The 19950-nt window shown below is 37.3% G+C and overlaps 1 protein-coding gene across 1 annotated transcript; it reads left to right on the top strand.

Moving 5' to 3' along the window:
• Positions 1 to 5620: 5620 nt before the first annotated feature.
• On the top strand, positions 5621 to 6565 carry LOC100616863 (olfactory receptor 5A1). Its single transcript, XM_003341473.2, has one exon. It carries the CDS (start codon positions 5621 to 5623, stop codon positions 6563 to 6565), a length of 945 nt encoding a protein of 314 aa, XP_003341521.1.
• The last annotated feature ends 13385 nt before the right edge of the window (positions 6566 to 19950 follow it).

The following is a 19950-nucleotide window of genomic DNA, read 5'->3' as shown; positions in this document are numbered from 1 at the left end:
TTTCTGAAAAATATTTGAGGTTTTAGCCACCTAAAACTTTAATATTGAAGGACAATATTTGGACATGGTAGCAAGAAACTTAGACTGATTTGGAGAGGTCTTGGGAGATGATAGTCCCATAATGCTCTGGTCAGAAACCATATGAAATTATTTCCAGTTCTGAGCATCATATTGGAAGGAAAATTGACCATCTAGGGCATATCCAGAAGGGACTGAGAATGAATGTGAGAGGGCAAGGGTCCATGTCATGGGGTATCTTGAGGAAGAGGTCTTTGAAAGGTCTTCTAATCCTAAAATCCAGTGGTTCTGTAAACTAAGCTTCTTGTACTTGTTGTATTAGGAACCCCTTTGACAGTCTGGAGAAACCTATGGACCCTTTCTCAGAATAGTACTTTTAAATAATTGAAGGAAATGTTAAACATAAGCTAAAGGTAAGTGAAAATAAAGATGTCATTTTTTCTCTCCATATTCAGTGATCATCTAAATGCTACTCATGGATCCATAGAACTGCTGTTCTCTAAAGTGTTTTCTCTAGACTAAGCATTTACAATTACTTCAATTATTCCCTTAGGAAAAGGAGAAGAAGACTAGTTAGGGATAAGAGGCTGAGGATCCGAAATTGCTCTTTTAGTATTTGAAAGGTTGTCATGAGAAGAGAGATTCAACTTGCTTTTCATGGGCTCACAAGGAGGGAAGCTGCAGAATGGCATTGAGAGTCTTTTATGTGATTAAAGATGCTTTTATGTTGGAGTTGTGCCAGAGTTGATGGGTTTCTGAAAATAGGGAATTCTCTTCTCAAAAGGACCTTAAGGAGAGCTTGGATGACCCCTTCCCAGAGATAATGTAGAAAGTACTCGTTCAAGGAATGGTTAACCCAGAAGACCTGTGAGGTTTCTTCCATTTATGAAATTCCATTATGCTATGAAGCTTTCCCTTCTGCTCTTTGATGTCTTCAGATCCTTTAACCAAATCTCATATGATATAGCTTCCAGATCCCTCTCCACTTACTCGTCCTCCTCCAGACCAATCCCCTCTGCACTTGTCAAACTCAAACTTGGTAAGTAGGTATTTTCTCCTTACCTGAAAGAGCTAGCTCCAAGCACTCTCACCTTTTCATAGCTCTTTAAGAAAAGGATGGGTAGGGACCATATCATTCTAAATGATATACAAGAGTCCAGGGTGTGCAGAGTATCCAAATACTCTATATTTTGTGGTTCAAAAAAGTGAAAGGAGAAAGAATAGAAATGCAATCCAATTTGGTTTTGTTTCCATTCAACAGCTACTTATTAAGCACCTATTGTGTGCCAGCTAGGCAGCTAATAGGCACAATGGATAAGAACTGGACCTGGAGTCAGGAAACTTGAACTTCAAATCCAGTTTCATATACTTACTAGCTGTGGGAGCCTGGGTAAGTCACTTAACCCATCTGCCTCAGTTCCTTATCTGTAAAATGAGCCTGAGAAGAAAATCACAAAGCACTCCAGTATCTTTGCTAAGAAAGCTCCAAATAGTTTCATAAAGAATCAGACAACATGTATTTCATGTTATTTTATTGATTACTTAAGAAATTTTTTCCATGGTTACATGATTCATGTTCTTTTCCTCCCCTCCTCCTACCTCTCTCCCATAGCCAATGCACAATTCCACTGGTTCTTACATGTGTTAGACATGACTGAACAATAATTTCAAGGCATTATGTCAGGTAATGAGAAGACAATTCAAAGAGAGGCAATCCCTACCCTCAAAGAATTTAAATCCTACTTTGTGTGGGGTGGGGCAGGGAGACAGAATTTCTATAGAGAAGTTTAAGGTCATTTGAAAAGAGAGAGAGCAGTAACAACCAGGAGAATCCATAAAAGCTTCTGGAAAGTGCTGATGCCTGAATGAAATCTTGAAGGCAGCTAAAGATTCTAAGAGCCAAAGAGAAGAATAGGCTGTAAGAGACAATGTGGGGAAGGCTACAAAGGGGAGTGTTGAGTGTAAAGAGCAGCAAACAAGAAGCAATAAAGAGTTAGAAAGAATAACAGCTAGCACTTATAGAGCCCTTGAAGGTTCGCAGAGCTTTATGTGTGTTTTCTCATTTGCACCTCACAGTAATCACAAGGTTTCTCTCTAATAGGTGAATTGTATTTTATTTTCTAATACTAAATTTTTACCAGTCCCAGTGCCCATTTCAGTGTTTTATATACAATAGGCATTTAATATATGTCTTTTAAATGAAGAGAATTAATTTGAGTTTAAAACAGCTTCAAAAAAGTGGATGTTTCCTTTTTAACCATTGCAGGTTACTGAGGGAAGGAACAGGAAAAAGTGATGCAGTATCTGTCATTTTTAACTGGCCCTGTGATTTCACTAGTGTAAGGAGCAATTAGGGAGCAATTTCCTCTGCCAGTATATGCTAGCAACTACTTTGCAACTTATAGTTAGAGAGAAGTCCCTGGGGACAGTGAGATATCCCTAGTGGGATAATGATAGTAAGAGCTAGAGGCAAGAATTGAACCCAGGTCTTCATGACTCTGAGGTCAGCTAGTCTCTCTCTCTCTCTCTCTCTCTCTCTCTCTCTCTCTCTCTCTCTCTCTCTCTCTCTCTCTCTCTCTCTCTCTCTCTCTCTCTCTCTCTTTCTCTCTCTCTCTTCTCTCTCTCTCTTCTCTCTCTCTCTCTCTCTCTCTCTCTCTCTCTCTCTCTCTCTTCTCTCTCTCTCTCTCTCTCTTTCTCTCTCTCTCTCTCTCTCTCTCTCTCTCTCTCTCTCTCTCTCTCTCTCTCTCTCTCTCTCTCTCTCTCCTTGGCTCTCTCTGTCTCTGTCTCCCCCCTTCCCTCCCTCCTTTCCTCCCTTTCCCTATTATGTCCATTCACCAATTAGGAAGAGTTCTCTTGTAGATATGATGCTTCTCACAAATCTCATTGGAAGAGATCCCAGTGACTTCCAATCCAACCTGCACTTGAATAGTTAATACCATTTACAGCAACTCTGACAAATACTCATCTAAATGTTGATGCCCTGCTGAGGAGGAATCCACCACCTCCTCAGGCACTCCTTTCCATTTTGGGTAATTAGATTCTTAATAAACCCTCATTGAACTAATTTGATTCTGCAACTTCCACCCTCTATCCCCAGTTCTACTCTCGGGGGTTGAGCCAGATACACTCCTTTAAAAACCTGAATTCATTAACCACATCTCTCTCTCATCCAAAGTAACCTCATCTCTATGTTCTAGATCTGTCCACTTCTCCAATTCTGGCTCACCTGTAGCTCTGATTTCCCAGAACTTCACTTTCTTGAGGATCTTGACCCACCCTCTGTAACTTTCTCCCTATTTCTTCTGGGTACTGGGGACATGGTCATTAGAACTCCAGGATGAAGAAGATGGTCCATATCTCTCAGAACTCCCTTCCCTCAAGTAGGTGTCCTAAGAAATATGTCAGCCTGGAGAAGACTCAGAGATCATTTCTCTGAGCAAGGATGAGAAATTGTGAGGGCAATAATAGTTCATTAATGAAACAGCCATTAAATAAGTTCTCAAACATCTCATAGTTTAATGGAAAATATACTCAAAATACTAGGAAATTAATAGGATGGGTAATAATGAATTACCTGAGATTGAAAATCCTAAGATACTCAAATAAAGGGTTTTTCCCCCTAAAAAACAAAGACAGAGTAAAGTGTTTTGCACCAGGGTAGAACAAGTAGTAAATGTCTGAGGCCAAATTTGAACTGGCACTTTATCTACTGGGTCAATTAGCTGCCCCATAAATTTTAAATATATACATATATATTTCTTATTGTTGTGTAGTAGTATCCAACTCTTCATAACTCTGGATCGTTCTATCCATTATGTTTTCTTGGTAAGGACTGGGATGGTTTTCTACTTCGTTCCCCAAAGGATTCAAGTAAACAGAAGTAACATGATGTGCTAGGGTCACACAACTAGTTAGTTTCTTAGATCAGATTTGAGCTCAAGTCTTCCTGACGCCATGCCCAACACCCTATCCACTGTGTGACCTGGTTGACTCAAGGTATTTTATACATCAATAGAAGCACTGGTCCAGATAAAAAAAAAGAATGGGGAGTAAATGATTACTTGATGAAGAAGACCATGAATGCATTTGCAGCATAGGTGCTCCAGTTGAAGGGGATTCAGCAGGGGAAATTACAAATACCTCTATGAAACTAAGATACAAGATTTATCTTGATACCATTCCATCCATCCCTGTGCCTTCACCCTCAGATGCTGAGCTACTCTTTTTTTTTAACCTGTTGTTTTCACCTTATGGATACCTGGCCCTTCAGATCCATTTCTCAACTTCCAGGTTGTTGATATTAGCATTGATTTGCATGATGATTCTACCTCCTCCAGTCAAGGAACTTCCCAAACCCACTCTCTTATCCATCTTTCCACTCCTGAAAAATTAAAAAAAATTACAGACTGGACAAACCTGCAACCCATGCCAAACTCTTAACTATGATTCTGCCCAAAGCCATAACTGGAAAAGGACAGATGGTTCTTTAAACTAGGTTGAGAAATTTAATATTCACCATGAGAACTCCTGTCTCATCCCATACTACTTTTTTCCTAGGTGTCTGACTTTCCTACACAAGTCTTTGAGTTTCTTGACATGGACCAATGGAGTCATTTTCTCCATGGGACAGACAAGATCTCTATTCTCCTATGAGTGATCTAAGGGTGAGTCATGCTGCCTGTCCTGGCCAATACACAAAAGACTGTGATGGCTTTATTGGTATTTCAACAAAATGTTCTGATGCTGTGAGGTTCCTTGGAATTGTGCAGAGCTTGAGGCAGAAGAAATGAGCTCCTGGGTCAAGAACGGGTAGATGGGATCAGGGCTGAGCATTGAGGATACTGACTATGAGATAAATTTTGACACTGAGTGACAGGGGCAGGGGGAAGTGAGAATGGAACTATGAACTTGTAGGGAAACAGGGTATAGGTTTACACGGAGATGATATAGGGTCCCACAGACCAAAAAAAGAGGTATAATATGGAGAGATGGAGAAATGGAGAACATAGTGGGTGGCTCCATTTCCCCTTTCATTACAGAGGTAATGAGGAGATGAGAAGGAAACAACACCAAATTTGAGGATCAGAAAGGGAAATGTGAATTCCTATGGCCACCTCACTAAACTGGTAATTTCTAGATTTTCATTTATAGGTAAATATGAACATGTCAAGTAAAGGTAAGCCTACCACCAGTGGTACCAGTTAATAAAACTCCTTAAAATGCTTTCCCTCTGCCTATATGTGCCCAAGTTTGAATTAATTAAATGAATCAAATGCATAAAAATTTGTTCATTTGATTCTAAAAAATATATAAAATAATAGAATTGGACTCTATCATCTCTAAAATAACTTCCAACTCTTGAATCCATGAGTCTTTGATTTCCTTATAGTCACATAGACTTGGCCTATATCAGACAATGTGATTTTCTTTCCCTCGTCCAACTGAAAAAGGTCATCATAAAAACAGAAGAGGATGTCCAACAATGGTTTGCATAAAATTAGGAGATTATAAACCCCAGCAAGTACTACAATCATATACTGAAAACGCCGCAATTTCAATTATCACTATTCTAGAGAATCTACTTTTGTGCTTCTTGGGGAATATGTTCATAGCTAAGGAAAAGAACAGCACCTCAGTGTCCATTTTCTTTTTCCTGGGATTCTCAGACCATCCAAAACTGCAAGTAATTCTTTTTGTGACATTCCTGGGAATTTACCTAGTGACTTTATTCTGGAACCTAAGCCTTATACTCCTGATCAAGATTGACACCCATCTCCATACTCCCATGTACTTCTTTCTCAGCAACCTGTCCTTTATAGACATCTGCTACTCTTCTTCTGTTGCCCCTAAGATGCTTTCAGACTTCTTCAAGGGACAGAAGACCATCTCCTTTGTGGGCTGTGCCACTCAGTTTTTTTTCTTTGTTGGCACAGGCTTGACTGAGTGCTGCCTCCTGGCTGCTATGGCATATGACCGCTATGCTGCCATCTCTAACCCATTGCTTTACACAGTCATCATGTCCCCAAATCTCTGTACCAAGATGGTAGCTGGAGCTTATGTTGGGGGTTTCCTAAGCTCACTAATCCAAACCAGCTCCATATTTCAACTATACTTCTGTGGTCCTAACCTTATCAATCACTTCTTTTGTGACCTCCCCCCAGTGCTAGCTCTCTCCTGTTCAGACACCTTTCTTAGCCAAATGGTTAATTTCCTTGTGGTGGTTGCTGTTGGGGGAACATCTTTCCTCATCCTCCTCATCTCCTATGGGTACATCGTTGCTGCTGTCCTGAAGATCAAGTCTGTTGAAGGCAGATACAAAGCTTTCAACACATGTGCCTCACACTTAATTGTAGTTACCCTCCTCTATGGAACTGCTCTCTTCATGTATCTCCGACCCAGCTCCAGCTATTCACTAAGTCGGGACAAAGTTGTATCTGTGTTCTATTCCATAGTAATTCCCATGCTGAATCCCCTCATATACAGTCTGAGAAACAGAGAAATCAAAGCTGCCCTGAAAAAAGTGCTAGAGAAAAAAAGGTTCTCATAGAAGCAAGTTGAAACCTGCTTCTCATAACTATCTGAGCTTAAATACTCAACTACCCTTTATAGATGTAGAGAGCACACAATCATTCATATATATGTTTGGGAATGTGATTTTAGACTAGAATTGAAGATTGTGTAAAATTAATCTTTGTGAAGATTGTGTAAAATAAAGCCTTGGGAATATGTTGTGGCCTCTCCATTGTCTCTCTTTTGGGCTGTAAGTGACCCACGGATTTAATTTTTTTGGAGACTAAGGTTAAGAATGGAGCTACGACTGGAATTACATTGACTTCAAATATAGGGATTTTGTTTCAGGAAGAAATTATGATTATTAGAAGCACTAAATAATTTCCTAAATATAATAACAAATAACAATAACAAATAACAATAACAAAATAAATAACAATAATAAATAAATAACAAATAACAAAATAATCTTATTTATTTGGTACACAGTTTATCATCTATTTTCCAAATTTGTCCAAGATATATGTATTCCTGTATGAACTCTCTTTGTTGTATATCCAACTATATTTTGTAGTCTAGGCAACAAGAATTCTTTATTCACTTGTTTGTTTTTTCCTGTGTGAATAATTATGCCACAATCTTTGAAGTAATTATGGATATGTGATGAATTTATCCATAATTACTTCCAAGATTGTTGCATAAGCTGAGAAGGACTTGCCTAGTATAACATAGTTAGGAAATGTCTGAGGCCAAATTTGAAATAAAATCTTCCTTACTATAGGTCCTATTGGACTCTATTCACTGCATTACCTAGCTGTTGTACAAGAAGCATCACAAATAAACAATGAACTGAGAAGGAGGTGAGCAAATCATGTAATAAGATCAAAGATAACAAATCAGTTACCCAGATGCTAATTTGTTCCATGGAACTTTATTTCTCTTCTATGAAGATGTTTAAAGGCTCAATCCATAGGGAGATGCTGGGTGCAATAGCCGGGCATCTTATCATCCGAAAGTCTGAAAGTAAAATATGAGCAAGGCAGTATTAGTATGGTGAACATCTAGCCAGCACTTACTAGAAAAAGCCAGTGATCTTTCAGATCAAGCAGCAGGAACTTAGAAAAAAGAATTGGCTAAGATTCTTTAAGAACAAGATGCTTAGGTTCAAGATACCCTTAGAGTCCACTGAGGACATCTATATCCAGAAGAATAATCACTGAACCAGGTTTGTCTCCATCCATGGCTGCATCTTATCTAGTGTGATTATCATAATGAAGATGCAGACTACTTACATTACACATGCAAGTAAAATTGCTTCATTAAGTGTCATGAGAGCATGCAAGAGTTGCTCATTCCAAGATATCAGGATTGGTGACATCAAGAAAATGGGCAAATGTTAGACTATTAATAAAATAGTGTATTTCATGGTGCTAATGATCAGCAATACATTAGGAGCCATGATACAGTTCTAAAAGTTCTGAACTCTTCTCTTTATCAGACAGATAGGTGAGTAGATAGTAGAGTAGCGGAGTTCTAGACCCACATATCAATTAGCCCTGCCAATCAGGGTGTGATTCTTTAGGGGAGAAAAGGAGTCATTTACAATGGAGTTTCTTTGCTTTCTGTCATGAGCCTCCTGGAAAACCTCTTAATATCTATAGATCAGTATGTCCCTCTCAGAATATTTTATATTTTATAATAAAGTTAAATGCACAGGATTATAAGGAAAACAAGTTATTTTGAGATATAGTTATCAAAATATTTTATAAAATGTTAAGGAACCCCCTTAATTCCATGCACATAACCCTTTGATGTCTCTGGACCCTGTTTAAACATCATCTGATGTAAAGAATCTCGACATAATGAGTGAACTCAAGAGTCCAATGGCTGGGTAAGGATGGATGAATTGCAATTACCACTGTGGAAAGAATCTCCATAACAATGAGATTTTGAAGACTGTGCTTCCTTTCACTTTAACACCAATATTTTTCTATTGACATTATATGGTTATGAATCATAGTACACAGAAGAGTTAAAATTGTAGATGATCCATTACACAATGAAAAGATGTAGGATGTAGGTCAGCTGCATATTACTAATGATAAATTGCCCATGTAATGCATCATAAAAGTTATTGTCCTGCCCACATTATAGGGAAATATGGTGGACTTGGTGTGGATGGAGCAAGAATGAGAAAGAGTAGATAGGTAGCATCAATAGGATGTTAGAAACTCTGGGATATTTAAAGACCTAGAAGAGGATATATAGCAGGTTGGGAAGATTCTATCTGGATAATTCAGAAGTCAAGGAGAACAACTACATGGAATGAGAAGATATAGAAAGGCTATGATATACTCCAGTGGACAAAATGACCACACTTCTGAGATTGTCACCTCTATATTCCTCAGTTTCTTCACTTACAAAAGAGGATCTTAGATTTAGAGCTGAAGGGGATCTTTGAAGTCACCTCATACAAGTCTTTCACTTTTTGGTTGAAGAAACTAAGGCCTGTAAAAGCAAAGTGACATCTCAAAGGTAATAGTGCCCATGGAATAGGAATTCAAGTTTTCTGACTCCAGAACCAAGAACTTGACTGAAAGGTAGCTAGAGCATAAAGAGTAAGGCACAGAAAGGACCAAAATGGAGATCGAATACATATTGATGAGGACTGGTACTCATATGAAAAAGAGTAAGCAGAAGTCTGGAACAAAAACTGCTGGGCCAATTGGAGAAATTCCTGGATCAACTAATCAGTCAATAAAGAAAATTTCATTAAGAACTTGTATTAAGAAACTGGCACCATGTTAGATCCAAGAATATAAAGGAAAAAACCAAACTCCTCAAGAAGTTTATATTGTATCAGGAACATTTACATACAAATAGTATATATATATATATATATATATATATATATATATATATACACATATGTATACATAAAATATATACACAATAATTCAAGGGGAAACAAACAGATGTGTGGAATCTGGAAAGACCTTATATGGTAGTATGACCTTTATCTGAGCTTTGAAGAGATATAGAGATTATAAGAGATATGATAAAAGAGTACATTTCAGATGTATTCCTCCTATACAAAGGCATGGATGTTGGCTAAAATATCATGTTTGAGTAGTGGCAGGTAATCCAATTTCAGTGGCGTGTAGCAAGATGGGCTGAAGTATGGGGCATTTTCTTTTTCAAATTTAACTTAAAATGAAGTCTGTCATGTAGACAATGTCTCATTGGCCTGAAATACATGCATGGTAACTGAGAAACAGTTTTCCTTTTTGCAAAGAGCTAGATATGAAGCAAATTCTGATTTTCTTAGGATAAAAACCAGTATTGGGACTCAAACCAATGACTTAAAGAGTGCAGAAGTCACCCAAGATTAAACCTACTTGTAAATTCACACCTTGGACTCCAGATCTTTGGTTACATGTGAAATCAGTATTCATACTGAAGTAGTCATCCTACCTGCAAGTACAGAATCCAGTCCTTATATTCTAAAGTCTAGGTTTCTAATCTGATAAATCTGAGGTTCTCATCAGATTAGGGCGTGGGGAATGGAGAATGACATGTATGGGATAGGTTCACTAGAAAAAAAAGATCTGATCCTAGTAAAATCTCTTGACAGACAATTGAGGTTCTCTTAATTTTGCCCATTCAGAATTAGGCACCAAGACTTAAATATGTCGAGCAAGTATAGTAGTGTCTTCAGTCATATGAGGGTGTAATCTTATTTTGCACAGACATTTTTTTCTGGACCCATAATTCCTCTGGTATAGAGAACTCGTGGCAAAGAAATTCCTTGATGTGGAAAGAAGAGGTAATTTTTAATATTTTAGCTGTTTTCAAACAGAGATAAAGTTGATCCTCTACTTAGGAAAAACATTGCTCTGGAACACAAATTAGCTATGGTTAAGACAAAGGGGAAAAATCCAAGGCTAGAAGTTAAATGATTTGCTTTGCAGTTCATAGCTCATAGTTGTCTTCCTGACTTCCAAGTTGAGTACTCTATCCACTGTTGTTAATAAATGAAACAGAAGAAGAAGCCTTCATGTGTGGGAACAGTACGGGTGGGAAAAATTTTCATTGCAATGTCCCAAATTTAACTATAAATTAATAATCACCAACAACAGTTTATACTAGATTTTTAAATAGAAAAGTAGACCAGGGAAATAGATTAAATAAGGAAGATTAAATTGTAAACTTCAATGAATGAGTATACAACTCACTGGGGAAGAAACTAATTATTTTTGAAAACTTCAGAGAAAATTGGAGCATAAAACTATAACATTATTGATATCCTAGGGAAAAATAAGAAACCAAGTTCTCTAAATGCCCCATTTTTAGAAAACAATGAAAGAAAAGTCCCCCCCCCTCAGTTTTGGTGGGAAACAGAAATAACAGTATGCAAATAAACAGAATATTTATTAGCTGTTAGAAAGAAATATTTAATTGAACCTACTCAGATATATGAGATTGGGTTGAAAGAGAGACAGGATCTGCTTAATGGGTGGGTACCTTCCTGTCTTTCTTTTGACATCACAAGTATCACAGTAGAGTACAGGCTATTTCTCAATTATTCCTCCCTTTTACCACATGACCAGTTCATCATCTCTTTCTGTTTGTATATTTCTTGATGACATCCTTTGCTTCAATTCTCTTTCATAGGTCCTGATTTCATACTGTGTTGCCTTGTCACACCTACCACTATGCACTTGGAAGGATGTTAGTAAAGCCTTTTTGCATTGTTTTGAGCTGGATTTATAATTCTTCATATCTTACCATGATTCTAATGGTCAACAGAATTTTAATGAAATATATTAATAAAATGGCTAAAAAGGAAATAATACCAGATGCTCTTCAGGGTCCCTTATAATCTTAAAGTTGATGAGATTAATATAGACAAGAATTCTGTATTAACTTAAACTTAAAGATCTTGTATTCCATTTAACAAATATTAACATGCTCTCAGTCATTACCTCTAGGATACAAGTCCCAAAGCACAAAGGCTGGAAAGCACATCAGTAGCTAATTAGAGATGATACTTTGGATGTCTTCCAAAGGTGTGTACATGCATGTGTGTGTGTGTGTGTGTGATGCTCAGTGACATTTTAATAACTCCCCATGCACTTGTATTTCTGTCTGTAATAAGACAAAATCCAATGTCCTTCCCAAGGTCCAGTAGTGTCACCTGCCCTGCCAATTATACCAAAGAATTGTGTACCTAGGAGAATAGGTTATAATAAATCGGAAGTGGAACACATCAGACCTGGAAAGATGGGGGTCCTGGAGACACCACCACAGTGATGTGGAGGTAGGTCAGGGAGTGGTCTGGCAGTATTCAAACCTCAGCTCAAGACTCAGAACATCCAGAATTAATTGAGCATTCTCAGGAAGGCTATATTGTCTTTTAATATTTTTATCTTAAAAATTATCAATGGTATTTTCTTTATTCCTTCTACAAATTTTCTCATCCCACATCATGACTGGAGCTGACCATGCTCTCTGAAAAGCAATGGCAGCTGAGCACAATTTCTGGCAGGGTCCACCAAACCAGAAATTTCAACAGTAGACTGAATGTTCAAAGACCCCTTCAACTCTAGGTAGAGAGGCTCAGTACAAGCCATTGGCCCTAGGCTGATAGTTTCATGAAACCATCAATTCATGACACTCTAGCACCTGCAGAGTGGTTGACCCATGGTATGCACTTCATAAATGTTTGTTTTAATTATTGGCTATTTTGTTTTGTTTGGATTGTTTTTTATTTGTTTTAATATCGATTGATGGAATGATCTACTAAAGAACAGAGGGGGTAGATTCTGACGTTTCTGCATCAGTTCAGAGTATACACACACATGAAATAAATTCCTAAAAACATTTTCTAGTTGGAGCATTATATTCTTACACTGCAAAAGGATCAGTGGTTGTGATTCTGATGTCCTAGATTTAGAGCTAGAAGGGTTCGTTTAGTTCATTTTTTTTTCAAATATAATGTTATTCTAATTTATTTATTTTTAAAGGTTCATTGACAGCTTTTATTATTTATACATTAGCTGTTTATTGATATCCACCCCACAAAATTAATCTTATCTTGCAATAAATAAATTCAATTAAACAAAAATTGATCTATGCAACTACCAAGTCTGACAGCACAAGAAAATTCAGCACCCCTTATCTTCTATTCTCTACGATCAACTTAAACATTGCCATCAATGAGACTGGCTGCCTTTGGTGATCTTTTAAAAATGTTAACATAATTGCTGTATATATTGATTTCCTGTTTGCCTCCTCAAAATAGAAAAGAAGGAAACTGATTCCTAGAGAGATAATGTGGCTCTCAATGTTACAAAAATAGTGATAGTCAGGACAAAAACCCAGGTTTCCTGATTCTTCCTCTGACCCTCTTTCCATTTCTTTTTCTATTTCACTAAATATCTAAATGGCCTTTTTTGAGAATCTGGGTTTGTGCATTTGGAGATTTGAGGCAGCACAACATTGTGAAATATGATCCAGTTCTCTTTTTACTCTAATATCTTGTTTCTTTTATATTTTCTGGAAAATTGATCCCAGTGACTCTAGACTCTGTTTTCATGCTACCATTTTCAAACTCCTGACCCAGTTCAGGACACACTAAAAAGAAATCACTCTATCATATCTATCCCCATCCCTCTCTACAAACACATACTCCTGTTCCATTCTTAAGATGAGCACATTGACTATCCTGGACTCAAAATTAATACTACACTACTACTCTAGGCTTCTGAATAGCCTGGGGAAATTATAATATTAACCACAATGATTAATGTTTCCAAATAGTTTCTGTTTATATAATACTTCATGGCTGCAGAGTATTTTTCATGCAAAATCTCATATGGTCCTCATAATAACCCTCTAAGGTTATCATCCCTCTTTCATAGATGAGGAACTCGATTCTCAAAGAAGTTAAATTATTTGTCAAGTTCATATAGCCTTTAAGTGTCTGAGGTGGTATTTGAACCCAAGTATTCCTAGCTCCAAGTCTAGCCTTATATCCACTCTATGTATCTACCACTATATCTACTCTAAATAGTATCTGAATATTTAAAAATACTTTGCCCTAAGCCTTGTGGGATAGATATTTCAATTATTATTATTATTCCAATTTTGTAGATGTGAAAATTGAAACTTTTAATCCCAGAGTCAGGAAATCTTTGGTCCAAATAAGCCCTTAGATATATATTAGTTGTGTGACCCTGGACAAGTCATTTAACTCCTCTGGGTCCCAGATTCTCTTCCGTAAAATAAGTAGGTTGGGCCCAATGGTTTCTCAGGTCTCTTCCAGCTCTGAATCAATGATATGATGATTTTTCCAGAGTTAGGCAACAGGAAAGTGTCAAAGTCAGGATTTGAACCCCAGGCTTTACTAAGCATTCAAATCCTTCCACCACACTGCTACATCATGAAACTAGTTTGAGATAAGGTGCAATAGTACAGCATTACAGCAGGTATCTTCAGCCTAGAGAAGAGAAAGAAGACTTAAGTAAAATATGATCACTATTGGCAGGTATTTGAAAAATTGTCATTGGAAAGAAGGAATAAGATTTGGTCTGCTTAGCCATAAAATAGAGAACTAGTGTCAACTAATATAAGCAGCAAGGAAGCATACTTTGTTAAAGCCTTTAAAACAACAACAGCAGCAACAACAATAACAAGATGTTCCTAATAATCAAAGTGAAATCACAAAGTAATATACTACCTCAGGACCTTAGGTGTCATCAATTTAGAGGGAGATGCATCCTTGGAAGCCATCCAGTCCAGCCTCTTCATCTTACAAAGGGAAGACAATGAAGTTCAGAGATGCTGGACTTGTCCAAGGTACCACAGCTAGTAGATGGAAGAGTGAAGGTATTCTTGTATCAAGTCCTATGTTCAATGTGGGTTTTAGCTATACCACAGGACATTGAGGAAGTGGTATGAATTGTGAGGAAGGTGATGAAAAGGCCAAGGCCAAATCCTGGCATGAGAGTCAGCTTTTAGCTCATAGAATGAAACTTGGAGATAGTCTAGACCAATATCTTCACTTTATAGATGAGGGAACTGAAGCTGAGGGTCAGTTATTTGTCCAAGGTCACACAGGCTAGAAATGGAATTCAAATATAAGTCCTGTGACTCAATCCTAATGCATTAACAGAAGCTAAAATTTTTTTAAATGTATTCATTTCTCCCATTGTTTCTATCTCTGTGTCTCTGACTGTCTTTCCATCTCTATCTCTCTGTCTTTCTTTCTCGCTTCTTTAATGAATATGGAATTTTTATCAGAACCTTCTGGGGATAATGCCTCATCTGGTGGTCGCCAAACTTTTCAAGTATGAAACTTATGTAACAATTATTACAAAGCTTCCACATGATCAAAGCATATTACTTGTTCATTGAGAAAATGCATTATGAAAAAAATCTTCTAAGATTTCAGTCATGCTTTTAAATGAATTTGAATTGTATTCACTATAAAGGTAACTATGAACATTTGAAAAATGGCTTCAAATATGATCATAGAACATGAACTGAAAGGAACCTCAGAAGTCACTTAGGTCCATCCTATACACATTACAGGTGAGGTCCAAAGAAATGAAATTATTTTCCCAGTGCTATCCAGGTAACAGAATAGAGATGGTATTTGAACTCAGGTCCTTTGACTCCATGTTCAGGGCTTTTGGGAGGCACATTTTCTATTCTGCCTACTTATTCTTGATTATAGATTTGCCAATTCATAGATTCCTAGCAATCATTCTCTAGCCTGGAGCATCTAGGTAGCACAGTGAATATAGCACCAAGTCTGGAGTCAGGAGGACCTGGGTTCAAATTTGATCTCAGACACTTCCTAGTTGTGTGACCTGGGAAAGTCACATAACCCCATTTGCCTAGCATTTGCTGCTCTTCTGTCTTATAATTTACAATATGATAGAATATAAGTATTTTTAATCAGTTATCTTGTCCCTTAATGCTCCATTGTCCCCAGGTTGGAAACCTCCACCTTAGTCCAAAGAAGAGATTTTCATGGTGGAAATTTCTGGCATTGCAGCAGGTCAGAAGCAAGATATTTTTTGCTTGAAAGACACATGGTCTCATTCTACTCCTACAATGGCATCACAGTGGAAAAAACACTGAACTTGTAAACAAAGGAATCTAGATTTAAATATCATATTTGGTATCTTATGATGGTGGGTAAGTCATTACTATGTCTCTGGATCTTAGTTTCATCATCTATAAAATGTGGGGGGGAATACCATCTGAAATTGCTGAGAGGAAGGTACTTTATATCTCCAAGGTCCCAGGGAAGAATATACAAATATATTTCAAGTATTTGAAGGATTGGCATGAGGAAGAAGGATATTGTATGGTTCCAGAGGACATATTTGGTTATACTGATGCAGTATAGACAGATGAACTTTGTACAACTATAAGGAAGAACATCCTAGCAAGTAATGGTGTCCAAAAGTGGGATGGTTTGTCTTGTGTGTCTGTCAAGTTCCCTGTAACAACAGGTGTTCAAGAAGAATCTGGAGGGTCTCTTATCAGGAATGTTTATAGAGAATCATACTTTGGGTGTAGTCGGACACTCTGATCTCTGAGGATCCTTCCATTTCTATGATCCTGTAATTCTATGCTCATACTTATCAAGACTGGCAATGAGGGAAATTTTGATGTAGCAAGTGAAGAATAGTCTGTTCAGAAAAGCTATGTAAGCCTTTCTGTTTTGGAAGCAAAGTCTATTTTATCTACTGAATACCAGATGCTATTAAAGCTGAAGACTAGAAGTGGTCAGATCATTAAGGAGGTACAATAGAAAAAAGAACAACCTTTGGGGATTGAATTAGAGTTTATCCTTGAATTGAATTAGAGAAGTCACCAACCTCTGTGATTATTTTTGTGGCATTGGACAGGTCACTTAAACAACATGGGTCTTAGTCTTCTTGTGGGCAAAATGATGGAGTTGGATAAGATGACTTCTCAGATTCCTCCTAGCTCGAGATCTATGATCTATGGTCCTTCGTCAGAATATAATCCAATAAAATGTTGCCTAAATTAAGATTGGTCATATGGGTTTGGAAAGATTCTATGTGACACTGAGATCATTGGATGGAAAATACAAGAGAACTTGGTGTGGTAGATATTATGCTGAATACAAAAGCTTAAAAAATGGAAGCTTAATCTCTGATATTTACTATCTGTGTGACCATGGATGAGTCACCTTACTTCTCTTCATCCATTTACTCACTTGTGAAATAAGACTAGTGGTACTTGAACTACCTACCTCACAGAGTTATTGTAAGACTCAAATTAGATAATGAATACTTGGCAACCAGTAAAGCATGTAAATGTCTATTATTATCATTGCATAAGATGGACTTTTTCAATAAAGGCAGCTAGGTTGTATAATGGATAGTGCTGAGCTTTCAGTCAAGAAGGCTGAGTTAGAATCCTGCCTCAGAATGTTATTTAGTTGTGTGCTTTGCAGAGTGTGAAGTGCTATATAAGTGTTGGCCATTATTATTATACTTGCCCTCCATGCCTTTTCCATTTGGTCTGAAACTGTTTATTACAATAATTATGTTGATTGTAGTAATTATGTTTATTATAGTCATTATGTTATTGGTCATTGGATCATTGGAAAGTATCATTGGAAAGAGCCTTGGCTTTGTGGTCAAACAACTTACCTGATTTCAAATCCTGATTCTTCCAGTTCCTATTGGTGAGACACTAGACAATTGAGTTGAACATGTCTTTTTAAATCACTTTTAAGTCTAAGTCTTATACCTTCTCTGAGCTTTAGTTTCATCATCCCAGAAAGAGACAGAAAGGCATATAATGAGAGAGAGAGCGAGAGAGAGAGAGAGAGAGAGAGATCTTCATTATAGACTCTGGGTTAAATCTAGGACTATCCATTCAAATGTCTCCTTTGTCCCTCCCTTATATCATGGTCCACTCATTTATGAACTTGCTTGAATTTCAACAAAAAAAATCAGTTTTATCTTTAAATGGAAATAAACCATTCTAAAAATGCAGACATAAAATAAAATTTAAAAGCAAATGATATTCATTCCCCAGGCACAGAAGTGATGGGAAGAAAGGTAAAGTGTTTTCTTGTTGTTCAGTCATGTGTGATTCTTCATGTCCCCAATTGGGGTTTTCTTGGCAAAGATGCTGGAGCAGTTCACCATTGCTTTCTCACCAACATTTTGCAGATAAGGAAACTAGAGGCAAACAATGTTAAGTGATATGCCCAGGGACATACAGTTAGTGAATGTCTGAGGTCAGATTTGAATTCAGGTCTTCCTGACTCTAGGGTCAGTGCTTTATCCTTTGCTTTACCCATTTGCCCTTAGTAGGAAGCGTAGAAGGGTTAAAACTATGTACTCATAGTTTGGTAGCAAATTCTGTCAAAGCAGTTCTCTTAAGTGACTCAGTTAGCCAGATCAGGCTCCAGCTACTATCATTATCCTCAGTTTAGGGTATCTGTGTCCTTCCTTTGCAATATATTCTGCAAACATTCAGTCTTAGTGCTCCTCAAAGTTTAGTCTCTCTTTTCTAACTAGAAAACAATACATTTTCCATTAGCCAAGGTTATCTTAGGAAGGACATTGTGAAGCCATTTATAAATCAGAGAAGAGCAAGTAGGATGGTAAGTGGCTTCCATTTCATGCTTTGCAAGGTTTGGTAAAAGAACAAGGTATGTTAAGCATGAACAAGAGAAGAAAATCAGAGGCAAGGGGATATAGATATCACATTGAGATTCATTTTTAAGCTCAATATAAGAACCTTTTAATAATTATATAAAAGTAATCAGAAAACATTTATTAAGCACCTACTATGTACCAGGTCTTTGCTAAGCACTAGGGATACAAAGAAAAGTAAAAAGTAGTCCCTGCCCTCAAAGAGCTCACAGTCTAATGAAAGTCACAACAAACTCATGATTATATACAGGACAAATGAGGAAATAATCAACAGAGCAAAGGCATTGGAAATAAAGGAGACTAGGAAAGGCTTCTCACAGAAGGTGGGATTCTAATTGAGATTTTAAAGGAAGTCAGGGAAACTGGGGGGTAGAGATAAGAAAGGAGAGAGTTGCAAGCATGAGGACAATCAGTGAAAACTCTTAGATTTAGAAGATGGATTGTCTTATGCAAAGAACAGCAAGGAGGCTTTGTTTTGTATTAGAGTTTGTGGAATGAGCTGCCTTGGGAGGAGGAGAGTTTCTCTTAAATCTCTCCACTTTCAGACAATACTTCCTTCAGTTGCACAAATTGGAGATCCTAGAAGCCTTCAAGCAAAGGCTGGGTGATCACTCATTCAGTAGGGTGTAGTGGGAAGGTTTTTTCAGGACTTGATCTCTGAAGACTTTTTCAATTCTGAAATTCTGTGGGTCTCAATGAGTTTGATTCCTCTCTTCTTTGAGGAAAGAGGTGAAAGCTGAAATATCTAAAGTATGCTTTGTCTTTCTATGGTCCTCCTGTTCCTGCAATTTCACTGTGATTGTTCTTAGAACAGAGCATTCCTTCCTTACCTTCGGAAATATTTTTATCAATTACTATGACCAAAATAACATAGTACCTTATAGTCAGATCTCTGGCAATGGTCCTCTGAGCTTAGGCTGCTCCTGAAACAACAGACATGTAAGTATATAATTTGAACCCTTTCCAGCTTTGTAGAACAGTGTTCTGCTGGTATAGCCTTCAAGAAGCAAGGGTTATTTGCCTCAAAACCACCACAGATTATTAGAGGAGGACAACAGTGGCCAATCTTAATACAAATGGAGATCATTACCATTACCATTGGAAATTTCTCCTATCTATGAACTTTCCATTCTCCAAATATGAAACTAATTGGGTAGCATTACAGATAAGCCTCTTGAAAAGAGATGAATCATAGTTTTTGTTGTTTGTTCATGTCTGACTCTTTTAACCCCATTGGGAGTTTTCTTGGTAAAGTTATTGGAGTGTTTAGCCATTTTCTTCTCCAGTTCATTTTACAGATAAGAAACGGAGTCAAATAGGGTTATGTGACTTGCCCAGGGTTACACAGCCAGAAACTATTTTAGTTCAGATTTGACTCAAAAAGAAGAATCTTCCTGGCTCCAGACTCCACCTAGCAACCCTGTATCATAGTTAGGGAAAACTTATATCCCACTCTTTCCCAAAAGACAAAGGGTGAGGGTACAATCTACCTAACTAATGAGAGTCTCAATCTACCAGGGCAGTAGGGAACACTTAGTGAGTTTAGAGCAAATCCGAGAAAAAAATCAACCCTGGTATTTTTTCTGAGCATCCACCATATTCTAATGTTACAGATAATTTTCTTAAAAAGCCAAATAAAAAATATAATCCTCTAATTCTTACTTGGCTCTTCCCAAGGTGGATCTAGAAGAGACGTGCCTACACT

This window comes from Monodelphis domestica, chromosome 6 (genome assembly GCF_027887165.1).
Source record: "Monodelphis domestica isolate mMonDom1 chromosome 6, mMonDom1.pri, whole genome shotgun sequence".
Classification (NCBI taxonomy): domain Eukaryota; kingdom Metazoa; phylum Chordata; class Mammalia; order Didelphimorphia; family Didelphidae; genus Monodelphis; species Monodelphis domestica.
The sequence above is the reverse complement of the archived record's forward strand: the minus strand, read 5'-3'. Positions and strand labels throughout refer to the sequence as shown.